The sequence below is a fragment of the Bombus affinis genome, chromosome 8 (assembly GCF_024516045.1).
Source record: "Bombus affinis isolate iyBomAffi1 chromosome 8, iyBomAffi1.2, whole genome shotgun sequence".
Lineage (NCBI taxonomy): Eukaryota > Metazoa > Arthropoda > Insecta > Hymenoptera > Apidae > Bombus > Bombus affinis.
The window spans coordinates 12,704,469-12,724,990 of NC_066351.1; the positions used below are offsets into that span (position 1 = coordinate 12,704,469).

The window sequence follows — 20,522 nt, forward strand, 5'->3', positions numbered from 1 at the left end:
TAGTTTTTGTGCAATGGTTAAAAAATATATACGGCGTATTCTTTTATTTTAAAATATTGCAAAAAAGATCGTGTAGAAAACATGTACTGCAATTGAAATTATTTATCGGAGAGTATATACATAAAATGAATAATCATTGAACTAATTGGATAAAAAAGAGCGTAGAACTCCAATGTTATTTACATAATTATGTAGTATATATATATATTTATATATATATATACATACATATGTGTGTGTATTTTACCGTACAAATATTCTAATATTTTATACGTGTAATTGCTATACCTGATATTATGGACCATAATAAAATTTTTATGTTCTTTTTTAAATTTATAGTGCTTCTATGACATCTAATTTAATAATGATAAGATTTAAACAACGTTCATACTTTAAATATTGCATAATTACAGAAATAAATATTAATATAATTGATCAAAGCAACAAAGTACAAAGCATTTTAACGGTACTCATTTTACTTTTTTAATAACTCTTGTAAATCGTACATTAAGTTTTTTATTAGATACCATTCAAATAATATAGATTCTACAATACATTCGTACTTACACTTAAGCAAACACAATGTAACTTTGTTACAGAAAGCGGTCTTTGAGTTTTAAACGTATACAAAACTAAATAAACTATATATATTACAATCTCGTTATTACATCAATTCTAAAACGGATGTCTTACATCTTTCTCAATTATGTTAATTATCAAGAAAATGATTCGTTTTAATGCACGTTTACAAAATATTGTGCTAAGAATTGTTTTGAAGCGATAAATAATAGTCTTTGCTACGTATTCAATTAGTATATTAGAAGAAACGGGCAAACTTTTTTTTATTGATGACTGTGACATTGACTGAATACTATACTAACTAATTAGATCTCGTAATATTTAATATTTTATAAATAATTAAAGACGAACAGATTAATAAACATCTCGAGCAAACGGACAATATATGTGGAGGTTCTTTACTACTTCATTTCTAAAAAGTTCGTTTGCCCATTCCTTTATGACTTTATCGTTATATTATTTGTTAAATATCGTAGTTTGCTAATTTTATAAGTATTAATTCAAAGCAGTAGATGTAAGAACAGCGACTCCCCTCTCATAAAAACTGTGAGGATCTTGACTAGGAGCAATGTTTAAATCAACGGTAAATAATAATTCAGTACGTGTGCTGTTAAGATAAACCGGTAAAGACAATTTGCCCTTTCGTACATCATCGGTGGTAGATCGTATCCACCTCAACATGGTAACTGGTAAATCGGTCATTATAGTTGAAGTCAAATACAATTGATTATCTTTACATTGCGCTCCTTGCAATTTAAGACCGGTTACAGCAAACGAACAATCGTCCGTTGCAATATTATCACTGTCTCCTATAGTTACGTCGAGTTGCAGTTCTTCCAGTGACCAACTGTTTGCTTGCGCTATGCACTGTCTCGTTGCTGTAATATATGCTTCGGGATTCAATAATCCACCAAGCCAAACAGGGAAACTCTAAAAGAAATGTTGTTATAGGAAATGTGAATAATTAATTACACAAATAAGCTTAATTAAACAAACCTTAATTTCTTTTGCTCCGCCTTGAGATACTAATCGTGAAACTTCTTGCAACTGTGATACTCTATGACTAAAGTCTGTTATCCATTGTATTACTGTGCATCCCCTTGGTACTGTGTATCGTCTCCAACCACCTGGTAGAATGCCTTTCACTAATTCTGACAACATAGTTCTGTGATAATTGGTTTGCTTCTTTTTACCCTATAAAGAAAACGCAACATTTATATTTAGTAGTTCATATTAAAAGTTCTCAATTTTTTAACCGTTTACTTTAGAAGAATATATTTCATGGAAATTTAATGTTTCATTTTCAAATGAAAGCTATCATGTTTAATGTGCTTCTCAAAGCAAATGATATCAAATGTTGTTGTATAATCCTCAATGATAATATACGTATATTGGATGTAATACTTATTAAAAATAAAGTATTGAATGTCAAGAGATCGCTCTTTCCTAACAACAATATCAATGTAAATTGAAAAAATACCTGACAGATTAAAACAACGTCTTCTAAGTCATGAATCACATCTTGCAGCAATTTAGCACCGCTATTAACCTCTCTCTCAAAATACCTGTAGAGAGGATCCTTTATATTTTCTACAGTTCTTTTCAGTGTCGGTAAATTTTTTGGAAGCAATTGTAACCATGTTGATGCTGAATTGTGTAACGTTCTCATCCATGATGGTCGGCCATCAGCTTCTGCTTCTCTAGGTGTATCTAACGATTCTTCGTTAGAATACGCTAATTCATCTTCGTCTTCTAATTGTTGCATTTTTAATAATTTAGATACCAGGTCTGTGCCTCTGGTCGTGAGCAGTACTTTTTCCGCATTATTCGGTAACCCAAGCCACGAGGGCGTTTGCCTATCAGATAATGATTCAATCCATTTAAGGAAATGATCACGTCTGGTACCATCTGGCATAGTAATATGTCGTTGACCTCCTTGCAAACCGTCAATGTTAGCAACGAGCGCAAAATCGGCTTCAAAGGATCGCGGAGTGAAAAGTTTCCGAAGGAACGATGCAAGAAGACGTTGGTCAAAATCGTTATCAATTTTACCACCGTATATGCATTGAGATAGCAGTGTCACTAAAGCGTCCCAAGGTACTTTCTCCGGTGGTAAGTTAGTTCTGCCCATAGCAGTAGCCTCTATCCATGTATCCAGAGTGTCACAAGCTACTCGTAGGTCGCTCTCATTGAATTCGTAATGTTTAGCCCATCCTAACGGGGCATAACGAAGACGTTCTTGAACGATAGCATGGAACCATGCTAGTAAGAAATAAAGACGGGCTCTTTCGTTAGGTACTTTCATCATTCTTGATGCTGGTACCGTACTGAAAGTTCGTAATAGGTTTGCTCTAATTCCAGGAGGTGGTTCGAAGACAAATATTCTACCAGCTCTCAGTAAATTAACTGGTACTTTTGGATTGATCTCCATGGTTAAGAATAATCTAAAACTGGCATGTGGTTGTAAACTGTGCAATTTCTTTTCAAGTTGTACTAACCACTGTGGTGCTAAATGAACATTTTTCAATAATACCCATCTACCAGCTTTAACAGCCATGTTTATCGCTCTATCTGCTTGATTAAATCCTTCTGCAGATCCAATTGCGATACTAGCTATTTGTTTGCCTGATTCAGCTGCCAAATCATCCACTCGGCCAGAGGCATCGAAACCTGGTACTGAACAAAGCAACGCAGGTACATTAGCTTTCAATTCATTCTCAACTACAGAAGCAAAATCAAGTTCTACTTCTGCAGCTGCCATGAATGATTCTCCCAGAGCGGAAGTTACTACTAAAGACGCAGCAGCTATCACACGATCTGGTCGGAATGCTTGAATTATCAATAACTGATGCATAGCTGTTCCAGTTGGCGTTAATGGCTTTTCTTCATCCCAAAGCTTCGGCACACACGTCTCAGGCGTTGGTGATTGTAACCACGTATTGAATTCTCCATTTTCTTGAATTTTCTCGCGCAATTTTTTAAAAGCTGGCAGTCTAAGACTCAAGCGCATCATAGCTTCTTGTTGTTCTGAACTTAAATTAGGCATTATAGGATCTCGTATATTTAATACACCTTCTTTTCCACGTAAGAAAAATGTAAATTCACTGTCGTAAGTGGATTCTGTGGCAATACCTTTCAGATGAATTCTACATAATAACAATGCAAATGTTAATCTATCCGTATGCAACATTCCACGAGCAACGCGTTCGTAACAAGCAGAAAATAAATCGCTTGTAATAACCGATAGTCTTTGTGTATAATCTGATATATTACACAATCTTGGATTTTGAGATAAAACAGATGTGAAGACATCTAAGAACATTTTCAAAGAATACTGGTATAAGAAGTGCACTTGATTCAAACTGTCCATCGTGAAATACATATTTGAACAAGCTTGAGACAAAGGCATGTACTGTTGAGAAACTGTTTCAATTTCTGCTATTACTTTATCTGTCTCTTCGACTTTTTTACTAATATCAGCCGCTTCCTGTTTCAAAGTTTCAAGGGTAGTTATCACAGAATCATCATCAAGGATTTTTCCTTTAGCATCGTTCAATGCTTGCAATAAAGATTTCTCAAGCTGCCTCAGCCGCAAATGGAATTCACCTTGTAATTTTAATAAATCAGATCTCTTCTCATCAATGTCCGGACGTTCGGCTTTCAAAACTTGATTTAAGCACTGACTTTGCAGTGAACTTCTAGTAACGGTGAAGTTTACGAAGGTAACACGAGAACAAATGTCAGGTGGAAATTCTACAGTTGGGTCTCTCGTTGATAAAAAGATTACGAAAGATGGTGAAAGATCGATATCTTGATCCCCGAGGGTGATTAATACACGCCCACCTGTTCTTCTTAATTCTCTATTTAGAACAGGATTTAGTATAGGATCATAATTTTCGACATCCTGTACTAACAAAGGATTACCAAAGCGTAATGCACTCTCTAAATTCTTTCTGAACGAGTCATCCAAGAAACTTGTTTTCGTAATCTTTCGATCTTTAAATTCGTTCATTATAAATTCTGTTGCTTGTCCAGATGGATCGATAATTAGTGGATATCTATTGAATCGCTTTAACATAATAGCATTTTCAGTACACAGATCATCCGTTGGTAAAGCATTAGCTTGCCACCTTAAACGTTCATCAGGATTTGAGAGGTATTCTGTTCTCGCTATATCCGGTCGGAACTGTAGGTTTGCATGTTGTAAATGTTGACACCAAGTACTGAACAAATTTTGTCGGTACTAAAAAATATCAAGGGTTATATATGTCAGTATTCTATATAGAAAAACATATACGATAACTATTATTAAATACTTACATGTTGATCAAAATATCCAGCATATGCTAGGAAAGCAGATGACAAGAGTACATCTCCGATAATTGTAGACATTTGACTCTTAAATGTTTCGCTAGTTGCTTCCCAACGTTCTCTTTCAATCACTAACGATTTTAATAAAGCGATAGAACGATCTACTTTAGCTTGTACGCTTTCTAAGTCGGCTTTAATAGCTTGCGCCTGAGAAATAAGCTGAGCATATTCTTCCTTATACGACGCTATGCTTTGTTCCAACTGAGCAATCAAATTTTTTACTTCTTCACCCTTCTGCTTATTTGTTTCAGCCTGTCGTTCTAACGAATGAAGTTCATCTCTTAAAGGTTCTACTCGTTTCAACATGTCTGCATATTCGATCTAAAATTTTTAAATCATATATTTTTAATATTGATTTCTTTTTTGAAAAACAAAATCTATGTCGAATATCTCCTTTTAAATATTCACCTGTGCAGTAGCCCATTTAACAAGAGGTCCGCAAGCCATACTGGCTCGGTTAACTTTTTCAAAGTTATAGTCAGGATTACTTAAATAGCGACTCTTCATTTTCTCTCTTACTTCATCCCTAAATAAATGTATAAAAAAATTCTTTAAATTTCTTAATTCAATAATTTGATAATGATTTTTAACAATTTCAAGTTTAGTATACTATATTATACACATAATTTTGGTTAGTAACAAAGTTGTCAATTATCGTTCACATGCTCTAAGTATCAATTGTGCTTTGTGATTTGTCCAACATTTGTTTAGATTTGAGATCAGCAAGCACAAAGATTAGTTGTAGATACATACAACAAATATTAGTATTACACATTTCAGACATTCTTATATTATTTATCATCTTCTTCTTATTATGAACTTCTATTTGATGAATTTTTTAGAAAATATTTGTATCAACGAACCGTGTTCGCTGATCCCTACATCAAAGAATTATACCATTTGTAAAGGTAAACAAACAATGAAAGCATGCTTACGTAATATCCTCAGTACTGAAATTAGAGACAATAGTATTGATAAAATTGTCCCTCATGATGACAGCGCGGATAGATTTCCAATCACTGGCATTTTCACCGAGCAATAAGCAGATAGACTCCAGTGCAACCTTCACGATCGCCGGCGGATTCGCCATGGACCGAACTTCGACTAAATGTTGTTTCTTTATCGATTTCACCGCTATACGAAAAACGAAACGATTTTATATAGTACAAAGAAAATAAAGTGCAGGCATGTGCAATTAGAACAGTTATGACGATGTTACGTGAAGAAAGCTCCGCAGCAGGCTGCACATCGTTTTAAATCACCTATAGACAGTTAGAGATAAAAAACACGATACATTTTATTTACAGTAACACAGTATTTACGTATCATGTCACGTCCTTATAATTGTTGCTATAAAATATTTAAAAATTCATATATTGAAAATCAAAGTAAAATAATCTGTCTAGAAGTAATTAATTTAGAAGTTTCTTTCTACTTATAAGAACGTATGCTATACGTAGGTGAGTATATTGTATTCAGCCAAAAGTCATAACATATACATATACATATGTCAAGCGGTTATAGAATTATATGTATTTGCCTCGGTAAATGCCCACGCGAGATTGAACATTCAGCAGATCCAGAATCATTTCTTACGTGATGTTTTCTGTGTTGAAGTTGACGATGGTCGGTATAAAACTATCCTTCATAATAATAGCACGAATCTGTTTCCAATCGGTAGCATTTTCCTCAAGTAACAAGCATATAGATTCTAAAGCTACCTTTACGATGTTTGGAGGATTTGCCATTGATCGAATTTCGACAAGATACTGCCGCTTAATCCCCTTGACAGCTACACTCATTGCAAACGTTTGAACACAATGCGCGTCACATGTTTCAGGTATTCAAAATAAAATACGGATGAACATTGATTACAGTTATGTATCAGAAGTACAACAACCGTTTGTACTCATTGCGCCGATTAAAACTAAAGCATAAATAATACATACCGTTTTGTGCATCAATAACAGCTGGTTCAACTTGTGCTAAGTCGGCCATGACGTCCTCACGTTTTTGGTCAATAGCAACAGTTTGTATTGCTAATTGTTGTTGAATTTCTTGACTTTGCACCTTCTTCTTTTCTGCTTCTTGCTGATCCTTAACCATTTGTCGTAATTTTGCATTTGCAGCTTCATTTTTTGCATGCAATTCCTATATACAAGATATACGTGAGAAAAAGCTGTAAAAGATTTTTTTTTCATTTCATTATCTTACCTGAGATTTTATAGCTAAACTTTTTTGCATTTCTTCTACTTGTTCTACTGTTTCTGCTATTTTGCTTAAACCAACATTTAAATGCAATTGTTGCTCTTCTAAATCACTTCTCTTCTCTTGATACAACTTTACGAAATGATGTATAAAGTCTAAATAATGACGAGGTGTAATAGCCATTGTCCTGCCACTTCGTTTCGCGAGCCTAGCATTAGCTTTATGTAATGTTTGGTGCACATAAACGCAAGCATTTATTACAGCATCTCTATGAGAAGGCTGTGATGGTATTAAAGAACAAACTGAAGGGAAGAAATCTGGATACTTCCACATAGGTCTTTCCAAATCTACACGACTGGTAAACTCTTTGCCAACTTGGAAAAGTGCGTTATCTGACCAATCACCAAACCAATTTAACACACATCTATTGAACAATGCAGGTGATGTCGCAGCTCTATCTTTAAGACCATCGGTACTGGGGTTCATCGTAAATACTACATGTAAATTCTTCATAACTTGACCAGTAAACCATTTATACAATTCTTCGTTAGAATCTAACATGAGACCTTCGCGTTGTGCTCCCTCTTTACATTGAGTCATAAGTGTCGTATATTCATCACCTTCGAATAAACCAGGTACTTCTCCGTTTGCAAGCAACGTATTCATACGTTCAAGAAAACCAGAATCTAAAACGTTCGATTCATCAAGAATAAATGCTATTTTCTCATCTTTACAACCAGATCGTCTTAACACTTGACGCAAATCTTCGTCAAAATCTTCTCCGGTATATTTATTATGAACCTTTGATATAAAATATCAATACGTTAAATAAATTGTAAACCTTTTAAAATGAATAATTCTAACAGCTTATAGATAAATACCTTTATTTGAAAAATGGATAAACCATTCATCCAAGCAACGAACCTAGACAGAGTTGTCTTACCAGCACCAGAGACACCAATAAGTAATAAGTGTCCCTGAGGCTGACGGAAAATTCTGTCGATTCGTAAAACATGTTCAAGAACTTCGTCAAAAAGTACCAAAGGAACATCTAATTCCTCTTCATAAAATACTTTCAATCTTGCTCTAACATAATCTCGTAATTCTTGTCTATTAACTGGCACATAATCTTTAGATAACCAATTACTGTATAATATAGGCCTGGCTAATGCTTTCTCCTTATCGACACCCATAAAATGTTTCATGGCGACAGTATCTATGTTTTTGTTGGTCCAAGCTCTTTCGGAATCTTCTACTAATCTATCTTGGAATAAGCGAAGAGCCTCGTGTGCCCATAAGCGTACTAGACCTTCAACCGATAAATTATCGAGGGGCCTAATAGCTTCACAGATTCCGCGTACCCAACGTGTCATTTCACGCGGAGAGTAAACGTAATGTGGTTGCATGTCTTGTGTAAATCTTTCTTGTGAAGCTAGATAAAACTCTACCATTGCATTCGTTAAAGGTTCTGCGTAACCTCGTAAAGAGGGTGTTAACCTGTAATAATAAATTGTAAAGTGAAAGAGTTATTCATTACTTCATTCCAGTAATTTTAAGACGATCATTCGTTATCGTTATTATTACCTAAGCATAGCCCGTGTAAATGTACCATAAATTTGTTTTAAAGATGTTTCTCCCGGGTAATCGACGTATATAACTGGAACATGTCGTAAGAACCTATGACTAAGCGGCTTTCTACCTGGATCTGTTGGAGGATTGCACGCTCCAACAAATTGGATCCGTTCCAAAGTAACCCATGCTTGATCGCTAGTTCGATAGAAACCCCTATGTTCTACCAACTGCCTGAGGAACGAGATTACGCGTTGTGTTCCATAATTATCCATATCGGGTAAATTAATTTCATCGCAAAATAGAACCAGCCATTTGCCCAATTGTACTGGTGAAAGTACAACACCATTAGGTGTTTTGCGATATTCGCAATAATGATCAAAAGTTTTTAACAATAACTCAGGCGTAGTAGCGGAAGAAAAGTTTAATCCAACAACTTCCATATCAGGCAAAGCTCGTAAAGCAGAGAAGAGCGTCATGGTTTTACCAGAGCCAGGTGGTCCACAAAGCACTATAAAAATTATATACTCTATCATTATATGCTTCTAATTTTATAATAATTTTTATAAGTATAATATTACCTATTGGTTTATGTTCTGCCAACCATGTGTAAAGTAGACTCTCGTGCCTTACCGTATCTAAAGTAGGTACAACAATATCTGGGCTAGCAACTTTATGTGTTTCCACTTCAATCTGCGGAACTTTATTACTCCAAGGTAACCATTCACCATGAATGCTTACTTCAAAATCAATAATAGGAATGTTACTTTGAGTTGGTAGAGGTACAGTGGTAATAGATCTAACGAAATCTCCCAAATCAGATCTAACTTTTAGTTTCGCGTCACCTGCGAAGCTCCACAACAAAGCATATACCAAGCACTTCGGCATATAACGTTCTAGTTGTTCGCTTGGCAACGGAAAATCTGTATGTGAATGATTATATTGTAAAACATTGCGCACAGCTTGATTTAGCATAGAGAATAAAGAGCTTAATGCTCGCAGACGTGTAAAATCCATTATATGTTCTTGTTTCATGGCATACTCTAAACATCTCACTACTAATCCATCTGGAGCAAAATAACTTTGTAAAATGCTAGCAACTTCTCTTTGTACTGATAATGCAGGAGACATAGTATCGTCTTTTTCTGTTGCCTTTTTGCTAAGATTATCTTCTTCTCCATCTTCGAGAGGAATGTTTCTTAAACGCAGCATGTAATTTTCAAATATCATTTCTGTAGAAAGTACGTCTTCAGAGAACCAAACCATGCCGCAACGAGAAACAGTAGCCAACGTGGCATATTTTAGATCTTGCACTTCAAACATAACTCTCACATTTGGAGGTAAACTTAAACGTTCGCCGTTTGGTAGCGTGAGTAGTTTATTATCGTCGAGTACAGAATTCAGGTTTTCAACCCATTCTGGATCAACATCACCATCAAATATGATCCACTGTCGTTTATTGATCTCCCCTCTTACATTGTCTATAATTTTTCTAAGAATATGTGTGAAGAGGCCATCTGTCCATTCACGTGTATTTGGATCTAGTACACCATATAATGTTTCCTTGCTAATAGCTTTAGGATCGATTACATGTGCCACACCTTCTATTCCTTCGAATCTTTCTAAGGCTTTTAATAGTACTTTCCACGCCGTTGTTTTCCCAGAACCACTTGGACCAACCATCATTAAACCATGATTTAAGTTACAAATTTGATAAAGTTGCAGTACCTAAATAAAAAGGTTTATAAAAGTAGTAACCATCAAAATAAGAAAAAGATAATAATCATGCGAATTTATGATGGATGTTATCTATGAAGTTGAAAAATGTTGACCATGCAATGCTATCCATGATTTAATTTTCATCTCACCTTTTCTACCCAGGTCTCACCGACCATTTCCTAGGGAATGCATATGATAAAAAAAAATCCAAAAATTAGGAAGATATTATCTATCTTACATAACATGTTCTCAGAAGAAACAGAAGTTTTAACATTTTATGTATGCTATTTCTTTTTATTCTTTTTTTATGACAATGATAAGACTGAATATAATGAGAAGATGATTATTTATTGCTCTCTATGTTATGAATGTATATTACCTTTTCCTGCCAAGCTCCTCCTTGTTCGTCACCTTCACCACATACTAAATACTCTTCCATGCATACCTTTCTAATCTGATCTTTCAATCCTATGAATATATATTTTATTTGTAGTACATAAAGGAAAATTAGTATATGTATAAGATATCAAAATGTGACTTTAAATGTAGTAATTACCTTTCATTTCAGCACGTGTGTAATTTACATTCGGAAATACATCGTTAAGTAAACTAAATAGTAATGGAATATCTTCAGCGACTAATTTTGGTACCATTGTTTCACAAACAGATTGAATAAGAATTTCTTGCTCTGGCAAATTTTCAGCGATCGAAGCCTCGTCAATATTAGTTTCGCCACGATTCTGCATGCCTTCTTTAATTTTTTGAATTCGATCGCGTTTAACATTTCCGGCGGAAATAAGTACAGATTTAAGTGCCCGAAGACCAAAATCATAATGAGATTGATTGGAAAGTTGTTCATCGCATAGTCTAGTAACAATATCATATGTTTAGTAAGAAAAAGAAAAAAGGTATATATACTTGAATGATATACAAGAATAAAAATCTCACTTAAAGAATGGTACGATCTTGCATGCTAGCTTTTCAGCAGATCTAAATCCTTGACTGAAAAGCATAACCTCAGCAATTAACTGCCTATCTGGAGTAGTCATAGCTAGTGATCTAAAGAGCTTCTTTAAATTATCAGGAAGATTTGATCGTCCAGCATAGCCTGGATTCATTGTAATAAAGATTGCCATATCTGTGGATACTTTAACTTGTTTTCCAACTAATTCTACACAGAGTGTTCCTTCTTTCTTCCCTTCCATCTGACTTTTTAATGCTTCCTGAATGGTTTGCACTTGCTGAGAGACAGCTGAAAGCATACGCTCTTCGAGACGATTAAATTCGTCGAAACAACCCCATGCTCCAACTTGACAAAGACCGACAAAGATACGACCCATAGCCTAAGAAATGCAATAAAACATCATTAAAATAACTTCTTAAAAGCTGTAGAGCTATTGCTTTGATAATATTCTTTATTTACCTGAAAGTCGAATGTTTCATCGCAATTAAACACCAGTACAAATCTTCCGAGCTGGTGACCGAGAGCTTTAACCGACTCAGTTTTTCCTGTACCAGCTGGTCCAAATGGAGAACCTCCAAGACGAGCTTCTAAAGCCTGTGTCATTGTTAAATAACATCGGTCTGTCAAAGGTGTCTGTACTAATCTATCCTGTACTCCTAAATATTCGAAACCATAATAAAATTTCGCATTTGCCATATGTATCGTAAGTTGCTGTAAAACTTCAGTTTGTCTCGGATCAAAGTAGAATCTCATTTCACATAACCATTCAAATGCTTTGGGATTAGAAACTTTGTTTGCAATTAATCTCCTTGTTACTGTGCGTTTATGTACAAATTCGTTAATTAAATGCTCTAACTTTTTCCGTCTTAACGCAGGTTGTTCTTGGAGAACAGAGTCTGCTAAGACATTTAATGTACCTTCAACTTGTAGTAACACTCTTTCTAAGGAATTCTTACTTGGATCGCTTTGCGACTCATGCAATGCGGCTTCAACATCTTCTGACCATAAAATCTGAGCTGCTAAAACTATAATTTGAGCCTGATAATTATCACACCATGTCATAAACGCTTGAGGGTTAATATTTCCATCTTTGAATTGTTTAATATCTTGTACTGCTCTTGCAAGACTCGATGCTAATGTAACTCTCATTTCTTTTTCTACAAGCGTCAACCATTCATTGATTTTTGGATGATCAATGGTAGATACAGGATTTTGGAAAAGTACTTCTTCTCCTTCGCGGGAAGCGATACCAGTAATAATAGTGTTATCTTCATTCAAGAGAATAGCTGCTACACCAGCAAACATCTTTTTAAAATGTTTTTGTAATCTAGCAATGTTTTTGCTATTACCAATAATTTCCAATAAATCCTCATCGCCCACGAAATAAAATCGCGGGAATGACGTTCGTTCTCTTTCAAGATATTCTCCTAAAGCTTTTTGTATTTTTCCAAGCAGATCAGCTAAACGTTCGAGTGCTCTTTGTACACCAGGGATGTTTAGAACATCCATTACCATGGGAGATTTAGATACCTTTTTCATTAAACCAAGGAACTCAGAACTAATGCTTTGGAAACGTGATGTCTCAACAGGCAATAATGTTTTAATGTCAGCGCTTCCTGAGAAAATTCCTTCCAGATAAACCCAACGTCGCTGAACATCTATCCATACATCAAATAATGCATTGATTCTATTCAATTTTTCTTCCCATGTTAATGCTTCTTCTTCAAATACTTTGTAATAAGGCGAGAGTTTCATAGCAGCCACAGAATTGATGTGTTCTTTAACTTTATTAAAAAGATCATCCCAACCACGAATTAATCTACATTTATTTTGATAATTGATTAAATCCAATTCATAAGTTTGCCAAGATTCTCGAACCTGTTTTAAGAATTCTTCTAGCGCCATTTCACCTTGAGCGACGAGAATGATATCTTTTACTATTCCTTCATTTTTTTGTAAGTTTACATCCCAAACTTGACCAAGAGTAAGTTCACTTAGTACCCAGTTTACTCGAAGTTGCTTTGTTAATTGTTTCCAATGTCTTTCTTTCAAGGCATCAGATTTTAATTCGAAAATTAACATGTTAACTTTGGTGTAACTTTGCAACATTTTTTTAACATATTCATATGAAGAATACTGTCTTAATCTAGCTGGTAGCTCTTTCAGTTGCGCCATCATTCCATCTAACTGTTGACGCAATTTTCTTGGTTGAACAGATAACCATGGCTTCTCCCGTGTATCATCGATTTGTGCCCATATTTTCGACAATTCAGACCAAACGCCTCTTAAATCTTGAAGCTCTTCAAATACTACTTGCATTCTATCTTCGCTAGTTGATACTGCTCCCGGTTCTTGCAATTCTAAAGCTTCTTTAGCCTTTGCTACGTTATCTCGTTCTTCTTTTAATCTAGCAAATTTGCTTTCAAACAATTGTAACTGTTGCAAAGCTTCATCTGGTCGTAAATGGCCCTCGACTGGTTTTCCTCTTTCCCAATCACTGAGGAAATCAGTAGTCCTTATTTCAACCGCTTTATCTTCCGCTACTATTTTCATCTGTAACGACGCAACCTGTGTCTGTATACTTGTGTCTTTTCTCTTGATTATTTCATTGAATGCACCCCATTCGCCTTCTATGTTGTCTACGTGCAACCATGAAGAAGGAAATTGGAACCTTTGACGTTCCAATATTCTTTGACCCTCGCGATATATATCGACTTGTTTCTCCCAGACTTTCATCTTACGTTTCAATGATTGAACATAAGTTATGAATCCCACAGCATCGGAAGTACTAGCAGCTTCAATGGATTGTTGTTCTAAATCGCTTCTAGATTTTGATACTTGTGCGTGGAAGCTTGCCATTTCGTTGCCGAGAAGAGTGCCGAATTTTCCTAATGTTTCTTTGTGCCATGAATCATATTTCAAAGATACTTTACTTTGTACTTTTGCAAAGTCAATAATAACAGGTCCAAATTCTCGTCTGGTATCTGATGTATCAAACGTAGCTCTGGTCTTTTTAATATCATTCAAACATTTCATCCATAAATTTATATTTTCTCCTAACTTTCCATATAAATTGTCTGGTTGTAAGTCCCAAAGTGCTTGATAACGTAACCATTGATCTACATAATCGGCAATATCTTTCATTTTAGATTCAACCGCTTCATAAGCTGCTTCCAAAGGTTGTTTCCCATTGGGTAACTTCGTAAGTAAATTTCTGTAAGTACCTGATTCAGGTTTATCTAAACCCACTTGATACCTCGAACTTTGAAGTCGAATTTGAGAAGTAACAATAGCTTGCCATGCAAATAATTGTTGCATTATTTGGAATCTTGCATCTTCAATGCTTGGATACAAGTACATTGTTTGATTTGTTATTCGAACTTCGTGTATCTGATTTTGAATTTTTGGATCGCCACCAGGTTTATGAGTGGGCTGAGAAGGTGCATCAGTATCCATACTTAAATCTACTTCTTTCTTTTGACCAGTAAGTGCATCAGTCCATGCTTTTATTCCCGCCTCTAATCTAGCTGCTAAATTCTTCTCTACTTCCTCATCAAGTCTAGATACCCAAATAGTTAGATTTGAATAATTTTTTAAAGATAATTCATCTACAGCTTTTTGAATTTTGGAAAGTATATCGGCAAATGTATTTGCTGAATATGGACATGTTTCAAGAGATCGGACATCAACATCCAATTGCTCTTCAACTACCACAAGATCTTCCACTTTTTCTTGGAATGAAACAACGGCATCGGAAAGACGTTGCACATATTGATCTAATTTATAGCTTTCCCAAATTAGAGCAATTCCCTAAATTCAAAAATAAAAATGATTGTACTTAATAGTAAAATTTTATAATGTAATAACATAACTAAGACTTACTTCAGAAATAAGGGATAATACATCGTTACGCATTCCAGCAACCAAGGGAATTATACTGGCTTTATCTTCGATCTAGGAGAAAAAAAATGAATTATGAAATACAATTTTAAAAACTTATATTATGAATTATATCAATACAATTTTACGACATAAATTACCATTTACCATTCAATAATGTACAGACAAGAAGGCAAACAAAAGTTTTACATGTTCATAGCTTATGCTAAAAAATTATATGGCAATTTTCATTTCCGATTAACATGTTACAAAAACTGAGAAATATAAGATATTATTATATCAATTACAGGCAATTAAACTTTTTGAATGTGCGGCCACTTAAAGTCTGCAAATTAATTATAATTACATAATGCAAATTTCAAGTACCACTTGGTAATACTTAGTAACACTTAGCCAACCGAATAGGGAGATCTCCCCTCTGTAAAGTACATCGCGGCGTGATCGAACGGGGAGATCTACCTTTTGACTTTTGCAACGCGTTTTCTTTTCTTCCTTTTTTTTTTTTTTTTTTTTTTTTTTGTTACCAGTTATTGTTTACCTGGAATTGTTCCCAATTAATTGCGCTACTTTTTCTGTTTTTATAAAGTACAGTATATAATAAAATACATCAATTTGGTAGTGTTAAAATTAATTAGAAAGTTACACTATCCGTTATGACTAAATAAAGTTATAATCAAACGATATCGATGTAAAAAAGATATTAAAATGCATTATGAATTTTTAATTTCACGTTCAAGTTGTGTTATTTATCTTTAATCATCTTTAATGTTTCTAATTTTACCTATATTGTTTTATACTTTTAATATATACTTTTAATTTGATGTTTTGTATAAACAATATGTGAAATCGTTAAATAAAATCATTACCGCAAAATATAAGAGACCACTTAAATAATTTTTAGACTTCTTTGTTTTTTAAGTAGTGAATATTAATCCTCGATACTTGGAAAAATGCGCGATGGACAGCGTATAAGTTGGCTTGTCCGAGCACAATGAGAAACGTATAGTTCGCTGTGGCGCGCGCGGTTGGCTAAGTGCTAAGAATATGGAACAGAAACAAAGATTTCTTCACAATGGGTTTTAAAGTTTTTGTAAAATGTTCGAAAGCGAACAAAATCAGAAACATTACGAAGAATAAAAAAATTAATACTGTAATCGAAAGTGAGAAAGCTTTAATTTTATGGGGTTCCCGCACATCCTATGATTCACCTACTCATACTTTTTTCACTAGTTTTTTCCATTTGTTACGTTACTAAAATAAAATCATATCATCTTGCAGTACACATTTTTCTACAAGAACTAAGCAGGCATACAATATAATTCGCAGATATAGGCAAAATGCATAATTCCTGAAAGCATCATATATGACTACCTTCAGTGCGGGGCAGTGGGGACTCCGATTGGTAAGCTAAAAATGTTGGACACTCAAGGAATTAAAAATATCAATATTACTAATATATAATTTTATCCTGGTTCTATTCCCTATCATTGTCTATCCTTTCATTTGTATTTTTAAAATTTTATATTGTTCATATTATTAAAATAATAATTGCAATACAATTACATTGCAATATTTCAATAAAATTTCTTTAAAATCATATATGAATTATAGCACTATAATTATAAATAATAAAATGAAACGAGGTATTACCTTTTCAAGTGTTCTTTCATAGGTTCTGATACTCTCAATCAAGCTGATGGCAAAGGGATATAACTGATTAGCCTGATGTGCTCTATTCACAATTGGTAAAGGTACACGAAAGCCGAGATTCCTTAAATTTCTAACTTCCTTCGATAATGTAATAATCTCAGGAAGAAAATTCACTTTTAACTTTAATACATTGCCACGTCCGGTTCGTGATCGTACATTTTCTATTGTAAAAATCCTTCCAGTAACACCAAGATTTCTTTGTTGCACTTTACGTGCCCAATCATCAAAAATTTCCTGGGTTGACAGTTTCATGCGAAAACTATCCCCATCAGCTTTCAATTTTTGACCTTCGATATGAGTTTCCCATCCTTTTCCTATGAAAGAAACATAAGTGAAAATCCAATGCAACTATATAAAATAATTTTAATATTTACCTAAGACATCTTCAACTCGTTTTAAATACATTGTAAGCTGATAATCTATTTGTTTAACCCAGATAATTGAGCCAGCAACAGGTGGTAAATCTCTAACCATACTCATTCTACAACATTTGCTTTGTGCATACTGAACCTAGATTGATAATGTAGCTATTAGTACAAATTAATAATCACAATTAAAAGATTTGAGTTCCATATTTTTATACCTTAAACTTTTCATGTAATGCTTCAATATCATCCTTTACCCTCTGTATCAGTTGTGTTTGATATTCTCTAATGGCGCCTCGAATATGCGGTCTTACGAAAAGTGCATTAAAACGTGAAAAAATTCTAAACATTTCATTTGCATTTTTCGCAGTACCTAATTGATCTCGAAGATGTGCAGTGATTCTTGCTTCAACTCTCTCAATACGTTCTTCATATCTGCGGACAGCAGCTTTCCATGATTCAACACCTTCCTTAGTAATATCAAGACAATCAATTTCTTTTACATTTTCGTATGCTAAATTTACTTCGCTAATGGCGTTTGCGTCTGCTGCATCCAAAGCGAATTCAACTTTTACGTTATCATTATCTGGATTCTCCATTGAAGCGTTATTATTATTCTGACGAACGGTAGGTCTAAGTACACGAACAATTACTGTTCGGAGTTGTTCGTGTTGCCGACGGAAATTTCGCATTTGCTCCATTCTAGTTTGTAATTTTTTATGTGCTGGTAATACTCTCCATACCATTTTCATATGCTCATCGCGTTTTTTCTTAACAATATCTCTTAATAAACCAGTTAATTTTTCATATTCATCATCCCATGTATTAAACACTTCAAAACATTGTTCCATAACTTTTTCAAACTCGTCAAATGGAATGTGCATTAATCTTCTTGTACCTAACACTTTAAGAAGCTGCTGTCCTAGATCTCTAGAAATAGCTTCTATCAACCTCAATACTCTTTGAACAGGATATTTAGTACTTCTAATTTTGCGTAAGTGCATAAATATTTGTTGAACGCTAGTTCTTATCCTTTCAAGTTCTGTAGCTGATAATAAATCATTTATTGGAAAATCTTTCATTAATGGATTGTAGTCATTGACAGTAGCCAAAGCTTGTTGTAGGCCAGTATCTATATCAAAACTAACTGTTGCATGAAATCGTTTTCCATGTTTAAGTATATCAAGTGTCAAAGTGATTTCTATACTCTCTCGTTTCTCCTGTATTCGATGCAATGCTCTTTCCAAATTTAACCAGAAAGAAATTTCTTGCAGAGCAGTACCTGATTCTGGGTCACGATTTAATTTAGTAACCTATGAAAAGACAAAAAGATAAAGTATATATATACATATATATAATTCATAAGACCTTTACCTTCTGAATTTCTTTAATCCATCTATTGACACCATTCTGTAATTGATTTAGAAATGTTGAATCTTCAACTTTGTCACCAAAATCAGCAACTTTGGGCTTACGATTTTCTTCTGCACATTGCTTAATTACTTGTGCCACAAGTGGATGAATTTGTAATGAAATTTCAGGAATATCTATGTTTTGTTGTAGATGCAATAAACCCATTTCAAGTTCTGCTATTTTCTTTTCAACAGATGGTGCCATTTTATCACCATCTCTATCTGCACGGCCTGTTTCTTTTACATAACTTTTAAAATATGGTGCCATAGTTTTGCTTATTGCATGCAATGTTTCATATGGTGGTCCATCTGAGAATGTAACTAAACGCAGCTGTGAATGGATAGATTTATCAGCTTCAATCACAGCTGCACGTTTTGTTAAAACTAAGGAGGCCATTTTAGGACTAGTAAAATATATCTCATTTGAGATATAAAAGATAGTACTTTCTTTTTCTTCATCTCCTTCATTGTTATCTTCCTCTGAAAAGTAATAAATTAGTTATGGCACATTTATAAAAAGAAAGGGGAAAATTTAACAGAATGGAAAGTCAATTTCCATTCTCAAAAAATAATGTAATCTAAAATCTAAAATAATAAGGGACCACACATTTCTTTTTTTCACAAAGCATTATGTTACTTCATGACAGCAGATATATGATATATGATTGTAGTTACAATAGGTTGCACATGATGATTTAACTTCGTATTTCTCTTTTTAGTCACTTATAATTTAAATTATTTTAATCTTATATTAAATATGAAAATAAAAACATAATTAGTGTAAGAAAATATGTACCGGTATATATTTATGACATCTGTTATATACGGAATATTAACGAAAAAGAACGTATCAATCCTATTACGTGTATTGATTATATTAACGTATGAGTCACGTTTATGAGAAATTTAAATGCATCAAACGACAAACTTCGCACTAATATTCAGGATACGTTTCCTGTCGCGGATTGATGTACCGTTGTATCGAAATACTGCAATGGAGGATATCATAAGAGGGCAGAGTGCAAAATTCTCAACAGTAAATTAATTAATTATTTATTGTAAATCAATCCACGTACCTTTACTAGAACTTCTTTGTATGTAAAGCGCCCACACTTGAGAATCGCCTAAGAATTTTCTTACACATTCTTGATTGCTCTTATCTTCTAGAGCAGAATTGAACGCGGGTGGTACCACATCTTCATCGGGTAGAAGGACCGTTACCACTTTCTTTAAATAATTAGCGAATGCTGAATATGATACAACTATAACAATTTGAGACTCCGGGGACGGTTCCCCGGTGCCGTCCAAGGAGTCACCCATCTTTCGTTAATCAATATCGCAAAATTTAAAAAATCTTGAGCGGGTGATCAGTCGATCCCCGCTCTAGGATGAACTGTCACACGAGTGATGACGAATATAGGAGGCATAGACTACGGCACGGAACTACCTATACGAACTGCAACGATTTCAACGATTCTCTAGTAATAACGCCATTTTCTCACTCCCTATTTTATCCAGCATTTTGGCCAGTTTTCATATTATTGCTACCAGCTGCTACCAACTTCTACCAAATCGTAATTACACAGTTTTGCGTTATCTTTATGTCTCTTTTACTTATTATATTTCTGGTTTAAAGTAAGTTTATACCCTTACTTAATGATTTTTAGATATGTATAGTTATTATAAAAGGATAAGAATTTTTTCTACAAAAATTATTTGCATATT

At 34.2% G+C, this 20,522-nt stretch overlaps 1 protein-coding gene across 5 annotated transcripts; it reads right to left on the bottom strand.

Annotated features, from left to right (window-relative positions):
* Nucleotides 1-458: 458 nt before the first annotated feature.
* Nucleotides 459-20,301, bottom strand: LOC126919198 (dynein heavy chain, cytoplasmic). Of its 5 annotated transcripts, none has more exons than XM_050728002.1 (23): nt 19,874-20,301; nt 18,760-19,277; nt 17,604-18,698; nt 17,395-17,530; nt 16,961-17,334; nt 16,682-16,717; nt 15,293-15,364; nt 11,870-15,220; nt 11,395-11,789; nt 11,003-11,313; nt 10,826-10,914; nt 10,596-10,625; nt 9,309-10,455; nt 8,743-9,238; nt 8,040-8,655; nt 7,165-7,959; nt 6,900-7,101; nt 5,886-6,084; nt 5,359-5,476; nt 4,900-5,271; nt 2,060-4,822; nt 1,576-1,773; nt 459-1,509 (listed from the first exon to the last, which is right to left on the bottom strand). In XM_050728002.1, exons 1-23 carry the CDS (start codon nt 20,115-20,117, stop codon nt 1,075-1,077), a joined length of 13,992 nt encoding a protein of 4,663 aa, XP_050583959.1. In that variant the 5' UTR covers nt 20,118-20,301; the 3' UTR covers nt 459-1,074. The 5 variants fall into 5 exon arrangements, with proteins under 5 accessions (XP_050583959.1, XP_050583960.1, XP_050583962.1 ...); XM_050728003.1 differs by lacking the exon at nt 5,886-6,084 and adding an exon at nt 6,547-6,742; XM_050728005.1 differs by lacking the exon at nt 16,682-16,717.
* Between the last annotated feature and the right edge of the window lie 221 nt (nt 20,302-20,522).

What these genes read in the sequence shown, in the direction of transcription:
- LOC126919198 (XM_050728002.1), bottom strand. Translation starts at nt 20,117, where the DNA reads ATGGGTGACTCCTTGGACGGCACCGGGGAACCGTCCCCGGAGTCTCAA. An exon ending in GGATTAAAGAAATTCAGAAG is followed by an intron (nt 18,699 to 18,759) that starts GTAAAGGTCTTA and finishes GTCTTTTCATAG; the next exon opens with GTTACTAAATTAAATCGTGA. An exon ending in TTTACACGGGCTATGCTTAG is followed by an intron (nt 8,656 to 8,742) that starts GTAATAATAACG and finishes TTATTATTACAG; the next exon opens with GTTAACACCCTCTTTACGAG.